Source organism: Pleurodeles waltl, chromosome 6 (assembly GCF_031143425.1).
Source record: "Pleurodeles waltl isolate 20211129_DDA chromosome 6, aPleWal1.hap1.20221129, whole genome shotgun sequence".
NCBI classification, from domain to species: Eukaryota; Metazoa; Chordata; class Amphibia; order Caudata; family Salamandridae; genus Pleurodeles; species Pleurodeles waltl.
The window spans coordinates 1,018,967,879-1,018,989,940 of NC_090445.1; the positions used below are offsets into that span (position 1 = coordinate 1,018,967,879).

Consider the following 22,062-nt stretch of genomic DNA (forward strand, 5'->3'; position numbering starts at 1 on the left):
ACAAAAGGTCTCATAGTACGTACATGGTAAAGAAAGGCATACAAACAGATTGCAACCAATGGCCGCCATATTGGAGAAGCACATTATAATACAAAGCCAAAACAATCACATTTGTGTCATATTATGATGCTATATCCAACAGCTACACGAGAGAAGTGCCGCAACAACTGAATATCTTAAAGCTATTTTGTTCACAAATAAAACATGAAGAGCTACAAAATAGTGCATACTAGTATAGTAACACATTACTAGACTAACTGAATGACGTGCACTTAAGGCTTTTATTACAAACACCATCTTCACAAGTGTTCAAATATAGTTTTGCTCCCACAGGCCTCGTTTAGGTGAGATAGCAATCAGTTCTAATCATAATGTAGATTCACTAAATGGAACTAGCTTACCCTTGATTAGGATTTATCATAATAGTATATTCACCATTAAATTATGTACTTCATTACTTGGAAAAAAATAATTTAATGAGCATTAAGCTTAAAGACAGGTTCTCATCTTATTACTAACCCAGATCACGTTTGGTACCTCTGGACAATATCTTCTATCACAAAAAGTGATGCATCTCATTATTAATATTGTGCCCATATTCCACTAAACTCTGTTTGCATATCCATAATGCCTCAGCCTGTCAAACACAAATCTCTATCTTCACCCATCAGATAGACTTCAAAATTTAAATATGTGATATATTGTCTTCACATACCAATGTTTATGGCGTCAAAGCATGATACAAAGGTGAAGCTTTTGCCTTTTTATCACAATGCGCCCCTCCAATATGGAGGCCATCTGTGTTGATGACTCGATTGTCCTTACTCCATCATGCATGATTAGTGAGATTACAAATACATTTAGGAACCTGCAAATATGGTGCTTTCATCGACACCTAAAGTGCAAGCTTACGAAAAAGTCCTGCTGCTGTTTGCATACTAGTATGTTCTGTGTGAAGCTATTTGTATTATGCTAATTTATACATTACTTAAATCGTGACTTAAAGAGTTCTGCTGCATGCTGTTGATGCTAGGGAATAGCCATCTGGATTGTGTCTATGCATAAAGTTTTTATTTTGGAACTGCATGGAGGTGCCAGTTTCAGGGTACTGACGAGCACAGCTTTGTTGGGTGATGTATGTCAGGTGGGGTTTAGGAACAGCAACTGTGTGTCGAACTGCATGATGTTATAAGGACTACCTGAACATGGTGGCCATTTGTCACATATGACGTTTATATTTATCACCTTGGTAAGGCTTTTTATAACGTTATGCCTAAACAAAAGTGGAAAGGAAAAATTGTCCACTTGTAACATTCTGCCAGGCTAATTCACCTTTTTACTATGCGATCTAATGAGAGTGGAATGGAAGTGGCATTCAATACTAAAAGTGCTATCAATGCTTCGATTAAAGAGTATATGAGGCTATGAGAACTGTTTAGATACAGCAGTTCTGTAGAGTATATGAAAGTTCCATCCTTGACTTTATGCCAAAGTTTCTTTCCAATGAATAGAATGAAAATGGAATAGATATAATAATTAATTGAATTATATTTATGCATCATTGAACAGTCACATACAGAGCATGCAATAGAGAGCAGTGCTTCAATACATCCTGTAACTTACAGTTATGGCACACAATATAGGCATTGATAGATCAACCGGTTCGGATTATATTATAGAGTACATATCCATTTGTTGTGATTCTGTGCAAACATATGCGGCCAATGATGAAATTATAAAACACATTTGTTAAAATAAGTTATGGAATTGGCTGAATTATTTCTGGAGATACAACAGGGATATCCTATTGATGGGTGGCGATAATGAGTATTGACTGATTGTTTTTATTATAGGATATCTGAATTATTAATACTTGAAGGAACTACAGGGCCAGGAGATACCATACAGTTGGTGAATAAGCAACTACTTCGTCAGTAAGGCATTATGCATAATGGAATTTTAGGGTTTCCAATCCTGAACAGAAGGGTAATGTTAATATAAATTTAGATTTTACTTTTTAGAAATGGATGTGGGAGTTACTCATTAGGCTCATTTACGATTAAAGCAGAGACCGACTGGCTGTCAAGAGTACCTACAAACATGACTTTTGAAATATGTTTGCATTGTGAGGGATATGTATAACTGATCCACGATAACCTATATGGAAAAACAAAATGCAACAGAAGGGACTGAAAACTGGAATAAAACGTTTTTCCTCACTAGTGAGCGTGGAGAAGATGTAATTGGTCATTGTAAACTAATTATTAATTGTTGAATTGTGGAATCAATTGAAATGTACAGGGAATGCAGTGCATTTGGCATTGGGTTTTTTCACATACTGAATGATTTATTTGAAGTAAAAAAAATATATATATATTTGGGTTTGACTCCTAATGATCAAAAAAGTGTACCGAATTCAGCATAATGGATAATAATTTCATTAATAAAATATATTTGTAATATGTTGTTTTTAGTTATGTTTTGTAAAAATATGACTGTAGTCCTAAAGTAGTTCTTGTTGGAAGAAACACATTACCTGCAAGCAATTACAGCGGTATGATGTAGGAGGAATAGGAACACATCACATACAAACAAACATAAGTTCCCAAATCCCAATACATTTTAGGCTAGGGATAGTTGTAAACTAATGTAAGTAGTGAAAGGCTTAATACATGACATGCTAAAAAAGACAGACTGTGAGTTCAATAGAAAAGGCAGGTCATATTTAGGACAAACAAACACTTATTACTTAAGAAACGTATACACATGCTGCATTCTTAAGTAAGCTGTGCTAAAACACACAAGAGGCCCTAGAATAGCAATGAAATTAACACAGTTTTCTCTTTGTTTCAGGGGGAATGGGACAGTGAAGGTGGGGAGTAACCTCAACTGCAACATCACCACCTACAACGCTGATATGCAGGGCGGCACCTCCAGCCTGATGGATCATTACAGGATGTGTGGGGCCCGGCTCCACATGCAACTACCCCCGAACTGGAATGGCCTCTGCTCCCTAGTGACTTTGCACACCCCCTCCCTGGTGATACCAGGTGTGGACATCTCTCAGTTACATGACCATCCCATGAGCCATCCAACAACTTTGCTTCACCATTACCGGACAAAACAAGCTGCTGAGTGCTGGAGTGTGGTACTGGAGTGTGGAAAGACTTTCCACAGGAACACAGACTATTTAATGATGCCCAAACCTTTTTTGGTAGCATCCTACCATTTATTCAGGCAAAGGCAACTGCACGCTAGCTGCAGATCACACCCTTTGAATTGATGAAGACCATAAATGCAACCCAAGATGGGTTCAATGCTATCAAGGAAGAACTCCGAGCCCTTAGGCTGACGGTAATGCAACACAGATATGTGCTTGATTTAATGACGGCCATGGAAGGGGGGGTGTGTAAGAAGATTGAATCAGCCTTTTGTACTTATGTGCCGGCCAATGATGCAGACAATGGGACATTAACTCAGGCCATTCAGACATTGTATGATCTACAAAAGAAAATGATTGATGGGGGGGGGTGCCCCTGATGGGTGGCTCGAGGGCTGGTTCAAATGGGTGCCGTCCTGGATGTGGCAGTTGTTCAAGGCCTTGTTGCCTTTGATTGTGTTGTTGCTCTTGATGTGTCTTATTTTTCAGGTAATAATAGCATGTTGCAAAAGGATGACAGCTAAATTGGGAGGAACAGAGTAGTGGGTATGTGGGGATTCCCCAAGTTTCATTAGTAGATGGGAAGGTAGGAAAAGTAGTTGAATAATCCACTAGAGGGGGGAATGATGTAGGAAGAATAGGAACACATGACATACATCACATACAAACAAACATAAATTCCCAAATCCCAATACATTTTAGGATAGGGATAGTTGTAAACTAATGTAAGTAGTGAAAGGCTTAATACATGACATGCTAAAAAAGACAGACTGTGAGTTCAATAGAAAAGGCAGGTCATATTTAGGACAAACAAACACTTATTACCTTAGGAAATGTATACACATGTTGCATTGTTAAGTAAGCTGTGCTGAAACACACAAGAGGCCCAAGCCACATTAGAATGAGAGTTTTTCTTTAAAGCTGCACCAACTGTTGCTTTCAAAATGTTGACTTAGCACGAACAGGGTGGAACAAAAGGGTGTATCCTGCTTTAGCACAAGGGTCCCAAAAACCACAAGGCATTCATATCTTGGTGAGGGGAACTGTGTAAGGGTCAGATAAGCATTAGCACAAGGCAGGGCTACCGTGAGCATCATGTAAAATATAATCACTTGTTGTGCAGGAAAGATAGAGTTGCTGAATGACGTCAATGTTACTTACCCACCCATGAGGTGACCAGTAATTGTGCATGTGCTCTTGTCAAGAGGTCCCTCTCCCCTATTATCTTATCTGAACTGCTTGTTCTTGCTTACGTCAATGCTGAACTTGTCAGCATATTTTTTGGGGGTTTTTACAATATAAATACCACTGCTTGTGAACTAGAACTTTGAACTTCAGTCATGGCCTCTATGTTGAGACTGCCTGTTGTTCCCAGCTGAAAATCGATTAAACCTATATTATTGGGTCAAATTGATCTGTCTTATTTTATTAACAGATTTCCCTCTAACAGGTATAAGCAATAACTTGTGAAATCAATAAAGGGTGATCTACGACAATACATTTTGATTCGTGTCTGCTGCCTCCTATTAAACAGGCCTTGTTTGTGACCTCATTCATCATTTATGACTGGCATGCTGAGCATGATTTTGAGTGAAGATTTATTTTAGCATCAAAATGTAAATGCGTCAGAACTAGGAGAGATAAATGGTATTCCTGGCTTCTCCAGTTTATCAAACTGTGTGATCCTCAGCAAAAGCTATCTTGCCTGCCAAAAAGTATGTGGAGCTTGATGGTTTGCAGCGAACGATTATTCAAGAAAATGAGTTCACACCATGCCCGTCAGAATATTTTGTGGGGTCTGTGTCACCATGTTATTCTAAACAATATTTTTTTAGCAGTTGCGCGGGGTCCTTAAAAGCAGTGCAAGGATAACCCACTTCCCGCTGATGCTCTTTCATAGTGACTCAATGCAAAAATCCCCAATCTAGAAATAAAATTCTAAGCATCGGATGCACAATTAAGTCGCTCGCCCCACAAATATGCACTAGGAATCTTTATTGGGTTTAAATTGTTCTGGATGATGCATGTGTATAACCCTTTCATTTGCAGATGGCGGGTTAAATGGATACTTGTTTGGAACAGCTGCGAGTCACATAGGGAGAACTCTACACGCAAATATTCGTTGCCTCGATACAAATAAAAGTACAACTGGCTACGCTACTTTTCTCTGTCTTCAGTACTCCAGGGGATGGGCTTGCCCATCTTCATCTCATCCCTACCACAGACCAAATCAGTTTGCACCAGTATCTTACTTCTCGAAGAACACACCATACGTATTGCTTGCTCGCCGTTTGGACTGGTTGCTATAAATGGTTGTTAGATTATAATCAATAGGCTCAGCGGAGGTAGCTTCCTAAATAGTAATATACGGATAACTCACCAATTTCTAGTGTTGTTTTCAAAGCCCCAGACCTCCGAGTCGGCCTCTAGTAATTCCTTCCTTAGCGTGTCCCATCAGGGACTCTCGTACTTCCAGTGGAAATGTCAGGCGTTTAGCACCCATCGATATCTGGGCTTAAACTCGCAATGACTGTTGCCCTAGGCAAAGCTCCCTCTTTACTCCGCCATCTCCATAACCACCGTTTGACAACAACCGGCACCAAGGTACATGCGCACAACCAAAAGTGGTGGACGGGAACTGCAGTTCTTTCGTGAAACGTAGACGCATGTGTATATCTACTTGAGTGTTTTTTAATCTGGCGTTTAATTGATACTGCGAACTCAGTAACTAATTAACTAAGTTAAAAAAAAAAGTGACCAGTTGTACGCAGTGGCGCTTTAAATTGTTCACTACTTAAAAGGTTTGTCGGTAAGTAAATGTAATCGCGATTCCAGTTTGTTATTCGCTGTTGCTCAACATTGATAACTACAACGGCCTCTATGTTTTGATTCGTCGACACGCGACATTAACTGTACTGCGGACCTGTTAGAAATGGAAACGTCTCCAAGGAGAAAACACCTAAAAAAAAAAGACCTCATTAGAAGAAAGACGTGCTGGGCATTGCTAAATAGCAAGACATATTCATGGACATTGAAGAAAGACTAATTTGCCTTAACACTTAGAAAAGGGAAAGAGGACAGATTCACCGAATCAGCAGATTCCATCCACTCCTAATATGGCCACCACACAAAGGTGATAAAGAAATGTAATTCGCTTTCTAGACTTTTGTGAGTGTCTGGTACAATGAGTAAGGGGACTGTGCATGGTTACTCTTCCTGTAAACAAATGTAACCTCAAAGACGCAGAAACCATAGAAATAGACAAAATATGCCTACCTAATTGGGTTACGTTCTCCAGCGTGGGGAGAAGGTTTTTGCTATGTTTAAAAAACAGAAGCTCTTCAAGGTCAGGGGTTTAAACCAACCCCAGAAGTATGGTTTGGCAAGCAGAAGCCTGGCAGAGCTGCTGCAGAAGGCGAGCAAACAGCTGAAGGTTTGTACATTTACATTTCCCCTCTACCGACACTGCAATATTACTCTACGATTAGGTGGAGGGTGAGTATACTGCCTCTTGTGTCCCTTAGTTTACTTACTGTGGGTTTATAGTAATTTCATTTGCTCTTTTCAGTGTCATTTAAAAATCCTTCCTGCTAGTGGTCAGTCTTACCTGTTTGTTTCTCTTTTTTTTTCCCCCTGAGGACCAACTACTGTATTGTACAAGGCCCTTTGTCCTGTTTATCTCTTCTTTAGGGGACTTTGTTTTACTTCCTTTCCTGCTCGTGGTCAGCGAAGCTTCAGTTTTCATTTGCAGAGCATTCATGCTCTCAGCTTAGCTTCGCTTCCCTGTAAACAAGGCTGTAAATCAGGCTGTTATCTTGGTGACATTTGCCCTTCCTCGGCTCTCAGCACGGAGTTCCCTTGAGTGCAGTCCCCGGTGGTGGGACAGAGGAGATCTGCTTGTTATGTGAACTATTGCCTACCTTAGAAAAGCAACCGTGACCCTTTCTGTGCCCAGGACGTAATGGTAAATGTCCTGAGGCACAGAGCTCGCGTGCCCAGGACGTAATCATTACGTCCTGGTCACAGAGCCCAGAGGGAGCGCTAGCGCTCCCTCTGTGGGGTTCCCCCCCACACCTCCAAGGCAGGGATGGAAGGGGAAGCCATTCCCCTTCCACCCCGACCCCCCCCACTCCCGTGACATCCGGTGCGAGCGCGCGCTGATTGTCACAAGGCCTCCTCCCATCGCGATCGGAAGAGAAATGCAAAAGCATTTCTCTTCCAATCACGTGCAGGAGGCCGAGAGACTTCAAAGGGAAGGAAAGTTATTTCCTTACCTTTGAAGTCTCTCTCAGCGTTTTGGCAGCCGGATTGCAAGCAATCCGGCTGTTAAACCGCCCACTAGACACCAGGGATGTTGTTTTTTAAATGAAAGTGGCATGAGGGAGCGACCCCTTGGGCAAGGGTCGCTCCCAGGGGGGGCATTTTTTTTAAAGGCCTTTTCTGCCCCCCCTAATTTATATGTTTATGCCTCCAGCTGGAGGGCAGCAAAGTCCTGCAACTTTGCATAGGATATTATGTTACATTATGTGTTTTTTATGTAGAACATATCTGCTAATTACCTGGCCCCTTGGTACTTTTCCAAGTAGACATACGTATCTTCAATTTGGGTGTGCCCTTGGATAGTCATCTATGGGGCTGTCTGTGGACAGACTTGCACAACCTCACAGAAGTGGTCTATCATGTTTCCTGACTGTTAGATTGTTTTAATAGAGTGGTTGTGAGGGGTGTATGGCTTGATTCCTTTGCTGCAAGGATCTACATTAACTTAAAGCCAGACTGCTGGGTGGTGACCTACAGAGCATATTTTTCAAAGTGCTGGGGGGTGGGGGGGGGGAAGGTTTTGTTCCAAAGCCTGCAGCTTGTGCTATTTAAGGTGGGGGTGTTGAATACTGAGGCTGCATAATCTTGATTCCACCTGAAGCCTTTCTCACCCACCATCAGACACTCCCTATCCCTTAAGTTCACTCTTTCAGATTCATTTTCAGTCCTGCTTTATTCTTTTGTTACTATTTTTCTTCCTCTTCCTCCTTCTTTCCCCCCTTTTGTGTTTTACTCTTTGTTGCTCTTCATCAATTTTTTTGCAGAAAAATAAGCACCAATCCCCAAAAATGATTGCTAGTGGGTCCCACCTGCATCAACCAACTCAAATTAAGCAGTGATAACCGTGGGGTTTCATTTGTTACTGACGTTGGCCACTATAGATAAGTTTCTCTGTAGTTGTGATGTTGTCTTGGCATCACGATCATGGTAATCTGCCTCACCCCTTGCCACCTCTTCAGATGTATATATGTTGTTATTGTGGGTCTCCCTTCGCAAGAACTTGTGGGTTTCCCAACATGCTTGCGGTTTTCATATAGCACAGCAATTGATGTTTAAGTTCTCACTGGCAGGCTCATGTTTGACTCATGGCATTCCCTGTGAAGGATAACGGCGTAAAGGAGCGAAACCTCAGTAGTTGAGTCTGAGTAATACATTCATATAAGTACCATTCTAAAGTGCTTCAACACCTCGTTAGGGTTAGTAAGCGCTATAGAAATACAATTTACAATTTCAATTTTGGGACGAGTGGAGTCAAATCCGAAGGTCTGTAAAGTCTGTGCGAGTTTTACCAGAATGTCCAAACTGTTAGCCTTTGAAGCAATGATTATTTTTTGTCAGTTTCACAAAACGTTGTGTGTAACCTTTCCGTTACATTTAAGTACTTCATTAGTCAGTAGCGGTTTGTACTTATTCATTCCTACATTCTTGCACATCTGCAGTGGTTATCTGTTTGGCTCATTCGTTCACTCATGTTTTTTCACTTTTTTAGGTGGAGCATAACAGAGCTGCTTTTTTGACCTGTTGTTCTCAATTTGTGGGCTTTAACTATGCCCACCTCACACCCATCACTTTCATTCATTACTGGACTTGCCTTTCAAAAATCCCTTGATGTCATTGGTTAATGCTTTACATTTGTCCCGTCTTGAGGCTAGTTTGTTACACCTTGCAGACTGACCCTGTTACATGGATTATTGCACGATTGCCAATCTACTTCAGTGTGGGCGAACAACTGTTTTCTTTTGTCTCTCCCCTTCGCATTGCGCTCCATGGCAGCCATAGTGCTCACAGTGCAAACTCGATCCGTGGTATTGGAGCACTCGTCACATTGTTCGCACTGTTACCTAATCTGAGTCATTTTAATTTTGCTTATGTCTTTCCCCTTCGTGTTCCAAGGATTTAAAAAATCCCTTGTCATTGGTAAATGCATAAGTAAAAAACACAGAAATCTTTAATGTGGCTCTCCTGGAACAGCGGGAGAGCCAATGCTACAATATTCACTGCACTCAGGAAACTCAGCCCATAATGCTCTGCAGGGCATTTTTTTTACAAAACATTTTTGCTCAAATCTCAGCCTTTGGTGGTTTTACAACAATGGGACCACCACCGAACCGTTAAGCATGAGATGCTCTTTCTATCTAGGGCATCTCTGGGTCCTCACACTAGGTTAGTGTGGACCCCAAAAAAATAACCCCTTCCACCATTCAGTGTCTTTTTAAGCACTCTCATGGCCGAAACATTTGTTTTACAGCTGGGAGACATTTGTGTTCTAAGGGCCTTATTTATAAACAGTATTGCAGTAGGCCTGCTAGGCCTGAAAATGTGTAAGCCACTACATCCTCTAGGGGCTAAATATATGGCTATATTGCATTAATTACTGACATTCTCTTATCATGTGGTTATACCCTCTAGGGCTGACTATATGGTTACATGACCATGTTTCCTCCGAATGTTATTATATAGTGGTGTTCTCTAGGGGCTGTTCTTAGCATTACAGTCAAGAAACTACACTATTCGCTGCACTAGGAAACTCTTCCCATAATGCTTTGCAGGGCATTCCTTTTACAAAACATTTGTGCTCATAACTCAGCCTGTGGTGGTCTTGGGACAATGGGGCCATCGTCAAAGCATTCACCACCACATGCTCTATCTTTCATCTCTGGGTCCCCACACTAGGTTAGTGGGGACCCCAAAATAATAACTCCTCACACCATTCAGTGTCTTTTTATGCTCTCTTATGGCTGGAACTTTTGTTTTACAGCTGAGAGTTGTTTGTGTTTTAAAGGCCTTGTTTGAAATAATATTCCAGTAAGCCTACCAGCTCCTTAGGGCCACTGTACTTATGTTGCAAGAAAAGTCCAGTTATGCATTTACAATGCCAGCAATGCAAGACATATTGCAATGTATATGTTTGCTTATATTCTGTTGTGGGACACTACTGTTTTTTAAATACTAGTCTACCACTGACGCCATGCCAGCATTTGAAAAGCCAATAGGTCTCGCCTATACAAGAGCTATTGACTTTGGCAATGTGTTTTGCCATATTGTACCCCAGTGTGGCTGCTGCTCAGCTTAGCTAAAAGTAGCGTGAAGTGCTAGAGTGGAGTGTCATATAGTCGTTTTGCTGGAATGTCGTAGAGTGGAGTAGGAGATGTAGAGGGGAGAAGAGTTCAGTGGCAGAGTGTCATGGACTGGAGTGCGGTGGAATGGGTTGAGATGGTGGGGTGGGTTGGATTGGGATAGAATGGGGTAGATTGGTGTATGGTGGATTGGAGTGGGTTGGATTGAAATGGGGTTGGATAGATGGGATTGGGGTGGATTTCAGTGGGGTGGATTCGAGTCAATTTGGGTGGTTTGGATTGGAGTGATAGAGCTGGGCAGTTGAATTTGAGTGAGGTGGAGCTGGGTGGATTGGAGTGTGATGGATTGCATTGGACTGGAGTGGGGTGGATTGAACTAGAGTGGGGTGGATTGGATTAGAGTGGGGTGGGGTGTTGTGGATTAACTGGATTGGAGTGGGGCGGAGAGGATTGGGGTGGATGTGATTGGAGTGAGGTGGATGGGATTGGAGTGGGTTGGATGGACTGTAGTGGGGTGGACTGAACTCCGATGGGGTGGATTAGATTGGCAGAGAGTGGGTGCATTGGAGTAGATTGTGGTGGATTGGAGTGGATTGGCGTGGGGTGGTTTGGATTGGGGTGTAGTGTGGTACAGTGGAATGGGTTGGGGTGGATTGGATTGGGTAGGGCGGATTGTGTTGAGGTGGGGTGGATTGGTGTGCGGTGGGGTGAATGGATTGGATAGGAGTGGACTGGGATGGGGCGAGGTGAATGGGGATAGAGTGGGGTGGATTGGAGAGGAGTTGGATGGATTGGAGTGGGGTGGGTAGAGTGGATTGAAATGTGATGAGTGGGTTGGACTGGAGGGCTGAATTGTGATGGATTACGGTGGATTTGAGTGAGGTGGACTGCATTGAGGTAGACTGTAGTAGGGTGAATCGGATTGGGGTGTATCAGATTGGAGTGAGTTGGATTGAGTGGGGTGGATTGAATTGAGTCTGGTGGATTGGGATGGACTGGATCGAGTGGAGTAGACTGGGTATGGGTGGGTGGATTGGGGTGGATTAGATTTTAGTGGATTGTGGTGATTGGACCAGAGATGAGTGGATTGGACCATATTAGGGTGGTTTGGATTGGATTGATGTGTGATTGGTGTGGGGTGGATTGGACTCAAATAGGGTGGAATAATGTGTACTAGATTGGACTGGAGTGGGATAAATTAAAGTGAATTGTCTTGGAGTGGGATGGACTGGGGTGGCTTGGGTGGGTTGGAATGGAGTGAGGTGGACTTGATTGGATTCGTTTGGATTGGCGTGGGGTGGGTTGGATTGGAGTAGAGAGGTTGGGGTGGGACATAATGGAACAGGGCAAGTTGGATTAGGGTGGATTGGACTGGAGTAGGGTGGCTTGGATTGGAGTGGGGTGGATTGGACTGGAGTGGGTTAGTGTGGATTGGACTTGAGTGGATTGGGATGAGATGGATTGGCGTGCAGTAGATTAGGCTGGGGTGGATTGGATTGGTGTGGATTGTAGTGGGGTAAAGTGTGGTGGATTGTATTGGGGTGTGGCAGATTGTATTGGGGTGAGGTGGATTGTATTGGGGTGGGACAGGTTGGATTAGGGCAGGTTAAAGTGTGGCCGATTAGAGTGGAGCAGTCTAATAGGGATGGATTGGAGTGGGGCAGGTTGTTTTGGATTGAAGTGGGGCAGGTTGTTTTGGATTGAAGTGGGGCAGGTTGTTTTGGATTGAAGTGGGGCAGGCTATTTTGGATTGGAGGGGGGCAGGCTGTTTTGGATTGGAGGGGGGCAGGCTGTTTTGGATTGGAGGGGGGCAGGCTGTTTTGGATTGGAGGGGGGCAGGTTGATTTGGATTGGAGGGGGGCAGGTTGATTTGGATTGGAGGGGGCAGGTTGATTTGGATTGGAGGGGGGCAGGTTGATTTGGACTGGAGAGGGGCAGGATTGATTTGGACTGAAGTGGGGCAGGTTGATTTGGACTGAAGTGGAGCAGGTTGATTTGGACTGAAGTGGGGCAGATTGGGGTGGGTAAAATTGTTATGGACTGGAGTGGGCTAGACGGAAGTGGGGCAGATTGTTTTGGATTGGAGTAGGACAGATTGGGGTGGGGCAGATTGTATTAGGTTGAATTGTATTTGGATTGGAGTGGGGTTGATTGGGTTGGTGGGTGGATTGGATGGGAGTGGGGTTAATTTGGATGATGTGGGGTGGACTGGATTGGGATGAGGTAAATTGGATTGGAGTGGGATAGTGCTTAATTTGTGCTTGTTGTTTCCGGTGCTGAGCACCGGCGCTTATTTTTCTGCTTCAAGCGTTTACTACGAGCAAAAGACACATATGGGAAAGGCAGAGGAAGAGAAAATCGAAAATGCATTAAAAAAGCAGAAAGCTGCAAGAGTGAACTGAAGGGGCAGGGAGTGGCTTTAAATGGATTGAAGAGGCCCGAGATGACTTCAGAATTAGCTGCCTTAGTATTCCATGTTCGCACATTTAATTCCAGCAGCCGCATGTTTAAGAGGAGGACTTTGAGAACCAGCACGTTTTCATTTACAAATTAAGCACTGGAGTGGGGCATATTGGAGTGGGGCAGATTGTTTTGGATTGAAGCGGAGAAGACTGGAGTGGGGCAGATTCTAGTGGGACAGATTGTTTTGGATTGAAGTAGGGGAGTGGGGCAGATTGTTTTCTATTAAAGTAGGGCAGATTGGAGTGAGGTGGACTTGAGTGGGGCAGATTGTTTTGGAATGGAGTGGGGCAGATTGGATTGGGGCATATTATTTTGGATTGGAGTGCTTCAGATTACGGTGGGAATATTGTTTTGGAATGGAGTGGGGCAGATCACAGTGAGCAGATTGTTTCGGATTAAGGTGGGGCAGATTGGAGTGAGGTGGACTGGAGTGGGCAATTTATTTTGGATTGCAGTGGGGCAGATTGTTTTGGACTGGAGTGCAGCAGATTGGAGTGGGGCAGATTGTTTTGAATTACAGTGTGGTACATGGGAGTGGGGCACATTGTTTTGGATTGGAATGGCCCATTTTGTTTTGGATTGGAGTGGGGCAGATTGTATTGGAGTGGCGCAGATTGTTTTGAACTGGAGTGAGGCAGATTAGATTGGGGTGGGTTGGGAGGATTGGAGTGGGAGTGCTTTGAATTGGTGTAGGGCAGCTTGTTTTGAATTGGAGTGAATCAGATTGTTTTGCAGTTGTGTAGATTGGTTTGGATTGGAGTAGGGAGAATCGGAGTGGAGCAGATTAGATTGGGGTGGGTTGGGAGGATTGGAGTGGGGCAGATTGTTTTGCAGTGGTGCAGATTGTTTTGAACTGGAGTGAGGCAGATTAGATTGGGGTGGGTTGGGAGGATTGGAGTGGGATGGGTTAGAGTGGATTTGGGTGAGTGGTTTGGACTGGAGCGGGGTGGATTGAGGTACTGCACAAATATGTGTTAACCCCTTCGCTGCTAGGCCTTTTCCCCCTCAAGTGCAAGGCCTTTTTTTTGCTATTTGGGGCAGGGCGCGCTTAGGCCCTCATAACTTTTTGTCCACATAAGCTACCCACGCCAAATTTGCGTCCTTGTTTTCCAACATCCTAGGGATTCCAGAGGTACCCAGACTTTGTGGGTTCTCCTGAAGGAGACTAAGAAGTTAGCCAATATACAGTAAAAACGTCGTTTTTTTTTATTTTTAAAAAGGGGAAAAAAAGGCTGCAGAACAAGGCTTGTTTTTTCCCCCCTGAAATTGGCATTAACAAAGAGTTTGCAGTGCTAAAATCACCAGCTTCCCAGCTTTCAGGAACAGGCAGACTTGAATCAGAAAACCCAATTTTTCAACACAATTTTGGCATTTTACTTGGACATACCTCATTTTTACGATTTTTTGTGCTTTCAGCCTCCTTCGAGTCAGTGACAGAAATAGGTGTGAAACCAATGCTGGATCCCAGAAACCTAAACATTTCTGAAAAGTAGACAAAATTCTGAATTCAGCAATGGGTAATTTGCGTAGATCCTACAAGGGTTTCCTACAGAAACTAACAACTGAAATAAAAAAATATTGAAATTGAGGTGAAAAAAACAGCCATTTTCCTGTACGTTTTACTCTGTAACTTTTTCCTGCAATGTCAAATTTTTTAAAGCAATATACCGTTATGTCTGCTGGACTCTTCTGGTCGCGGGGATATATAGGGCTTGTAGGTTAATCAAGAACCCTAGGTACCCAGAGCCAATAAATGAGCTGCACCCTGCAGTGGGTTTTCATTCTATACCTGGTATACAGCAATTAATTTGCTGAAATATAAAGAGTGAAAAATAGGTATCAAGAAAACCTTTGTATTTCCAAAATGGGCACAAGAAAAGGTGTTGAGGAGCAGTGGTTATTTGCACATCTCTGAATTCTGGGGTGCCCATACTAGCATGTGAATTACAGGGCATTTCTCAAATAGATGTCTTTCTTACACACTTTCTTGTATTTGGAAGGAAAAAATGTAGAGAAAGACAAGGGGCAATAACACTTGTTTTGCTATTCTATGTTACCCCAAGTCTCCCGATAAAAATGGTACCTCACTTATGTGGGTAGGCCTAGCGCCCGCGACAGGAAATGCCCCAAAACACAACGTGGACACATCACATTTTTCCACTGAAAACACAGGTGTTTTTTGCAAAGTGCCTACCTGTGGATTTTGGCCTCTAGCTCAGCCGGCACCTAAGGAAACCTACCAAACCTGTGCATTTTTTAAAACTAGAGACCTAGGGGAATCCAAGATGGTGTGACTTGTGGGGCTCTCACCAGGTTCTGTTACCCAGAATCCTTTGCAAACCTCAAACTTTGGTGAAAAAAAACACTTTTTCCTCACATTTTGGTGACAGAAAGTTCTGGAATCTGAGAGGAGCCACAAAGTTCCTTCCACACAGCGTCCCCCCAAGTCTCCCGATAAAAATGGTACCTCACTCGTGTGGGTATGCCTTGTGCTCGCAGCAGGAAATTCCCCAAAACACTATCTGGACACATCAAAATTATCAAATAGAAAACTACCTGTTTTTGTTGGGGGGTGGACCTGCGTTTTTTGGTCCTGGGCTCAGCAGCCATCTAGGGAAACCTACCAAACCCAGACAGTTCTGAAAACTAGACACCCGAGGGAGTCAAGGGAGGTGAGACTTGCGTGGATCCCCCAATGTTTTCTTACCCAGAATCATCAGCAAACCTCAAATTTAGCTAAAACATCAAACTTTTCCCACATTTCTGTGTGGGATCACTGCACCGGGACAGATTTCCTACCACCCAACACTCCCCTCAGTCTCCCGGGTAAAAATGATACCTCACTTGTGTAGGTGGCCCAAGTGTTTGTGACAGGGAAGAGCCAAAAACACGTTGAAATTGAGGGGGAACCAAAGTGGGTCCCAAAGGGCAGTTTGAAAAAACACATTTTTAGGCTTACAAGTGCAGCACAGATTTTATCGGTATAGATGAGACAATGCTGGGTGGTAGGAATTTTGTGGATTCCTGCAGATTCTGGAAGGTTCCATCACAAAATTGTGGGGAAAATGTGTGCTTTCCAGCAAAGTTGCAGGTTTGCAAGGCATTGTGGGTAAGGAAATGGTGCGAGATGCATGTGAAGCATACTATCCTGGAATCAACTAGATGTTTAGTTTTCAGATGTGTCTAGGTCTTGTGGATTTTTCTACATCGCAGCATCCAAAAGTAAAAAAAAGTGCAGCCCTCACCATTCCAAGTGGGACGTTTTTTAGAGTTACCAAGCTCTCATGGCCCAAATGTAAAGCAAAAAACAAAATTAATCAAATGTCCTCTTGCTTGCCATGGGATAAGATGTTTTAGTGTGTGGGGGAGAGCTGAAAGACTGTTAGCCTCTTCAGTTCAGGTGGGGGCATAACCAGGCCCATACTGGTTGGTAACCACCACCCCACTATTTTCTTTTATTTTTTTATTCCCTGGCATCTAGTAGACTTTCTGTCCCCCCTGGGTGTGGATCGGGGGTAATTGCCCAATCTGCCCACTGGTGGGCAGAACAACTTTGGCCCCATTTATTTGGGGCGAGGGTATGGCCATACCCCCAACCTCTTATTTTATAAAAAAAAAAAAAGTCTTCCCTTGTCTCTGGTGGGCTTTCTGCCCCCCTTGGGGCAGATGGGCCTTCCAAAAGTAGGCCAATCTGCCCACCAAGGGGGGCAGTTATGGCCAACAGTAATGTGCCCCCATAGGGAGCGACCCTTGCCCAAGGGGCTGCCCCCCAAACAAAACACATACATACACACACACCAATCCAAGGTGTCTAGAGGTTTCTGCTCCCTTTGGGGGCAGATTGGCCTGACAAAAATAGGCTGATCTGCCCTCGAGGGGGGCGGAAATGGCCTAAATACAATTTGCCCCCCAGGGGAGCGACCCTCGTCTAAGGGGTTGCTCCCCATACATAAAAGCATAAAGTGAATAAAAAAAAAATATATATATATATATATATATATCCCTGGTGTCTAGAGGTTTCTGCCCCCCCCCTTGGTGGCAGAGCCACCTAATTATATTAGGCCTATCTGCCTCCGGGGGGGCAGAAAAGGCCTAAAAATATTTTGCCCCCCCTGGAGTGGCCCTTGCCAAAGGGTCCGCTCCCCTTATGCGTTAGTATAAAAAAATAAACATTCCCTGGTGTCTTGTGGTTTCTGCCCCCCTGGGGGCAGATCAGCCTAATTATATGAGACCGATCTGCCCCGGGGGTGGGCAGAAATGGCCTAAAAATAATGTGGCCCCCCCTGGAGCGACCCTTGCCTAAAGGGTCGCTCCCCAAACATAAAAAAAAAAAATAAACAACAAAAAATGATCCCTGGTGTCTAGTGGCTTTCTGCCCCCAGGCCCCCGGGGGGAAGGCCTCTGATGAGGTCCGTGCGTGAAAGCGCGCTGACGTCATCAGACGCCACGGAGGGGTGGGGGTGGAAGGGGAAGCGATTCCCCTTCCATCTCTGCCCAGGGGAGCGGGGTGCTCTGCCATCTAGGGGAGCGCTAGCGCTCACCCCCGGGGCCCATAGCAGGATGAACTGGTCTCGTCAGTGCCAAGGGTGAGACCAGCTCATCCGGGGCACCCCAGGGGTTCAAGCATCATTTCAGAAAATAAACATAATAAAGAAACAATGCCACTTTGCACTATTTAGAACAAGTTTATGGTCATCTTTTTAAGAAGAGCGTCCATGAGCAAAAACAAAAGAAAACATGACTGCAAAGTGAGAAAAGACGATTTGATAAAATAAACGAAAGTTAGCTTTAAAAAATTAAACTTTACCTCAATCAGGTCTGGAGCAGTGGATGGGCACTAATTAAGTTGAATCAATCCGTGCCTGGTCCCTGCTCCACACAGAGGAACAAAAATAGTGCAGGGACTTTCTTCAGGAATTATGAGGCTATAAAGAAGAGTGCCACAAAGAACGACAAATGGTGAGCGACAGGCGGGCTCCAAGCCTTTTACTGTAACCAACAGTGTCTTGCACGCAAGAGGTATGCTGTAGGACATGCACTCTCAGGTTCGACCCTAAAATTGTGGTAGAATTCAGATGTTTCTAAGCAATGAAAATATCTTTGCCTGTAAACATTTCTTTCTTTTATGTATATATATCATTGCTTTCTAATGTCTTCTGATGTTCAGAATGTTTAGATTTGTTTTCACTGCTCCCACCAAACGCTCCCTCATGTGGAGTTCTTTGCTCCACCTGACTAAATCAACTTTCAACTCACCTGCCTGTCGCTTAGCCTTCTTCCGCATTGGCAACCAGTTCGAAGAACCGTTTCTAAGATATTCTAATCAAGTGTTGACAAGCTCGACGGACAAAGGAACAGAGTCTCAGAATGATATAGCCCCTACTACGGAGTACTGTTTGCACACCAGCGTGTCACGTTGTCTTAAACACCTAATACCATAACGAGTATTCGGGCAAAAGCAGGTTCTCTTGTGTTTATGTTACTAATACATGGTATTTCACACACCTCTCAAATCGCCTTGGTCTTTTACTGCAACCATACAATATTACTGCACTTTTTGTGGCAAATACGCACAGTAGACAAAATAATTTAATCCAGAAGAAAACTTGAAGAACACACCCACAAGGATGCACAGATATCCAACCTTAACCGAGGCGACTTCAATAGCAAGAGTCGACAACCCAGACAACAGCGATACTTCAGAATCTTCATGCATTGTAATAATACACAGTAAAACCTCTATCTAAAAGAGTAAGTGTACTAAAAGCAAAAACATATAAAACAAACTCTCTTCTTTCTTAAACAAACACAGACAAAAATAATAACACAAAACAAGGCATATAAATTATGATAAAACAGAGATAAACACGATAACGAACCTATTACACTACAACATATTTAAACCTCTGAGGTAGTTGAACATTCTTTCTGCTGTTTTATATCCGCAGATCCTCATGGTTAATGCAAATAGAACAACCCACACAAAATCCCACAATGTCTCACTGTTTCTTTTCATTTCCTTTATGCTGCCCTTTATTAAATATTTTTTTTGAAACCGCTTTATTTTGCTCGCAGAACCCATATTCCACCATCCACAGTCCTTCAACAAACTTGAATTACTTTTTGAATTCTAAAAGGCTTCTTAACGCAAACACAATGTCCTTCCGTAAACATGTTACTTTTACACTTAGACACATGCACCACATAGTGTTTTTGTCAAATTTTATTTTCTCCTCACACGATACCTGACTACTCATCCACATCAGCTTTAATGGGCTTTTCACTCCACCCCTGTGGAGACCATCGTTTCCCAGCTTCTCTACTTTTGAGAAGGAAAAAAGATGTGAATCCAGTCACTGAATAAGATAACTCCATACTTTTTTTCTCCAGCATACTTTATGACATTTATATCTGATGACATGGCTGTCTGCATCCTTTCTTTCAGACATTTGTTGGACCTTTTCACCAAAACATATGCAGCCAGAAAATACAAAAGTGTTTTCTCTTGTTTTTATACTATAAAATTGTAGAAAATTAAACATTTTCAGTGCCATTGTCGTTAACTAAAAATTCCAGATCTCCTTCCTTTGAGAAAACATCTTGTAAAAAAATGAATCTCACTTTCTGTGTTAAGTACACTAACAAAGTGATCCACTTAGAATAGTAATCAGTTAAATAATTAAGAATAACATGTTTTGCAGTAGCAAGTCATATGGACATGCAAAATCATCTAATTTCAGCCATGTAGGCTCAGGTAATATATTTAGCTCAAACATTCTTAGTTTATTTTCAGATAATAAACACTTAACATTGGTTCACATATTCCTCAACACGCACATCTATTTTCCTGGTCACCAATAACACTTCTTCATCAATCTCTTTAGTTGTTGATATGGTAGGGTGGCCACTATATGCTATATCAATCCGTTTACCTTTCAGACCTTCTGGATGGCAAAACAAAGCTTGTCTGGTACTCATGCAGCTCTCAATACATTATTCTGCATTTACAAAATGCTGGTTGCTTTGGGGCACCCAATATTTTTCTACATTATGGATATGAGATCCACATACTATCAGCTTAGCTTATCAGTGAAATATCAAGATGCAATCATATTTACCCCACGGTTTGGAAATGGTAATTGCACTGTTTTTTTGTTGTTTTTTTTTTACATCACAGATAAATTGGATCCCATTCCTGTACAATTATTATAAATGTAATTCTTGATGTTGAGGATTGTGTGAAAGCACATTTGACGTTGGTAACAGTATATGGTGGGTGCGGTAGTTAAGGCAGTAAATCATGGTAGGTAATAGCTTAACTTGCGAATTTCATGTCTTTTAATGTTTTGTGCTGGAACCATTATTGATATCCATGCCAACCTTAATTTCATTTTATCTTAAACTTATTCGGTACACTTCATTGGTGTTTATAGGTTTACATCTCTTATGATGGTTGGGTTGAGCACTTTTTTTTTTAGCCTGCTGAGAGTACATACGCTTTTGCTGCAAGAGGTAGTGTTTACTATAAGGGGTTTGAAGTCCATCTATTGCTTGCCATTTGTTGACCTAATTGTCACTTTTCTTTGTTGCCTCCTAATTGACCAGCACATGCTGGCTTCACTTACTCTTCTTTCGGATGGAGCATGAACCAACTACCATTTGATTTAACTTGTTTACTGTCCTTCCTCTGTCCATCCACTGCTTGCAATGGGTTTCAGGTACTTATTTTCTATATTTGCTTCTTCCCCTACCACACTTCCACCCATTATCCGTGCTGCATCTTCCCCTCCCTCCCCACTCTGTGTAGCTTCTTCTCCTCCCACCCCTGTGCTGCTGTTCCTTCTTCCCCTTCCTTCCATTTCTCTTGTTGCTTCTTCCCCCTCCAACAGCCCTTGTTGTCATGTTGCTTCACTCCTCCCATCTACACCCTCCTGTGGTCTGTGTTGCCTTCCCTCCCCCTCTAGCTATAACAGAAAAGTGCTATTACACACCCTGTGCTGGCCGCGCCATACTGCTTTTTTAGTATCCTGTCCATCTCTTCCACCCTCCGTCCCATTGTCCATCCCATCTTGACCACTACCACCAGCCAGAAGAAAACAAAAAAAGCATTTTGACACTGCCAACACTGGCCTTGTCATAGCTCTTTTTTTCAAACTTTACTTTCAGCAATACTGTACAGCCACACTGCTGTGCAACATGGTTAAAAAACCATGGCAAAGCCAGTAACTTTTGCATACATATGGTCACATACATGATATATCATTATGTGGCTTGCCTTTCTAGGTCTTCTGTTTTTGACAAGACCTACTTTGGACAGAACCAATACTTACTGTGAGCTTTGGACAAGGACATTACTGTTTTTGTTTTTTACCATTGGTTGGATTTCTTGACGGTCTAATTTGCTTCTTGTTTGATGTTTTCCCTTCCTCTTCGTATGTTTGTCCCTCCTTAGAAGCGTTGCTTCTGTACCATCCTTTCTTCCACTGCTCACATTCAGGTAACTATTTATTTTTCTTTCTTTGTCAGTTCTCCAGGGGCGTGCATCTTTTCTCTTGCTTTCTACTTTGTGTACTGCGTCCCTCCCCCAAAAACCTATTCCCCAGCATATACCATGTTGCTCTCACCTTTCACTCTTTCCTTTTTTCCACACACCCCTCAAATTCTTCTGTACTTGCCTGCCCTCCGTTACTGCCCCCAACTGCTCCTTTGTTTCTCCCCCACCCCTCCAGTAAAAAAAGAAAATGCCCTTTCACATGTTTTTTGGAGGTCCTGGGAGCTGCAGTTTGCTGCCTCACTGCCTGCTCCTTTTTAGGTCTGTGCTCTAGACAGCACGCATGCTCTGCCTCGAACTGAGACATGCTGTATCAGCCTGCCCCTAGGCTTGCCATTTGCTGGCACTGTTGTCACTCCATTTTGCTTTCTCCCCATTTGTCAGGGGCATGCATACAGTGTTAAGCCCTTCCCGAGCGCACCGCCTAACTACTGCTAAACATATGCAGATGTCATTTTCTTGCATTGTTTGGGGACTAATTTTGTATTATC

General features: G+C 43.0%; 2 protein-coding genes across 3 annotated transcripts in view; one reads left to right on the plus strand and one right to left on the minus strand.

The window, feature by feature from the left end:
• The window catches only part of CEP104 (centrosomal protein 104), a 503,971-nt gene extending 498,129 nt beyond the window's left edge, over window positions 1-5,842 (minus strand). The window contains exon 1 of one of the 2 annotated variants that reach the window (XM_069239963.1): window positions 5,541-5,842. The gene's annotated coding sequence lies outside the window, so the exon portion shown is untranslated. The remainder of the gene's footprint in view (window positions 1-5,540) is intronic. The other variant, XM_069239962.1, reaches the window with a different exon arrangement.
• A 455-nt stretch (window positions 5,843-6,297) lies between these two features.
• Window positions 6,298-22,062, plus strand: part of DFFB (DNA fragmentation factor subunit beta) — a 115,776-nt gene continuing 100,011 nt past the window's right edge. The window contains exon 1 of the mRNA XM_069239965.1: window positions 6,298-6,593. Within this exon, the coding sequence (XP_069096066.1) occupies window positions 6,480-6,593 (114 nt within the window). The 5' untranslated portion in view covers window positions 6,298-6,479. The remainder of the gene's footprint in view (window positions 6,594-22,062) is intronic.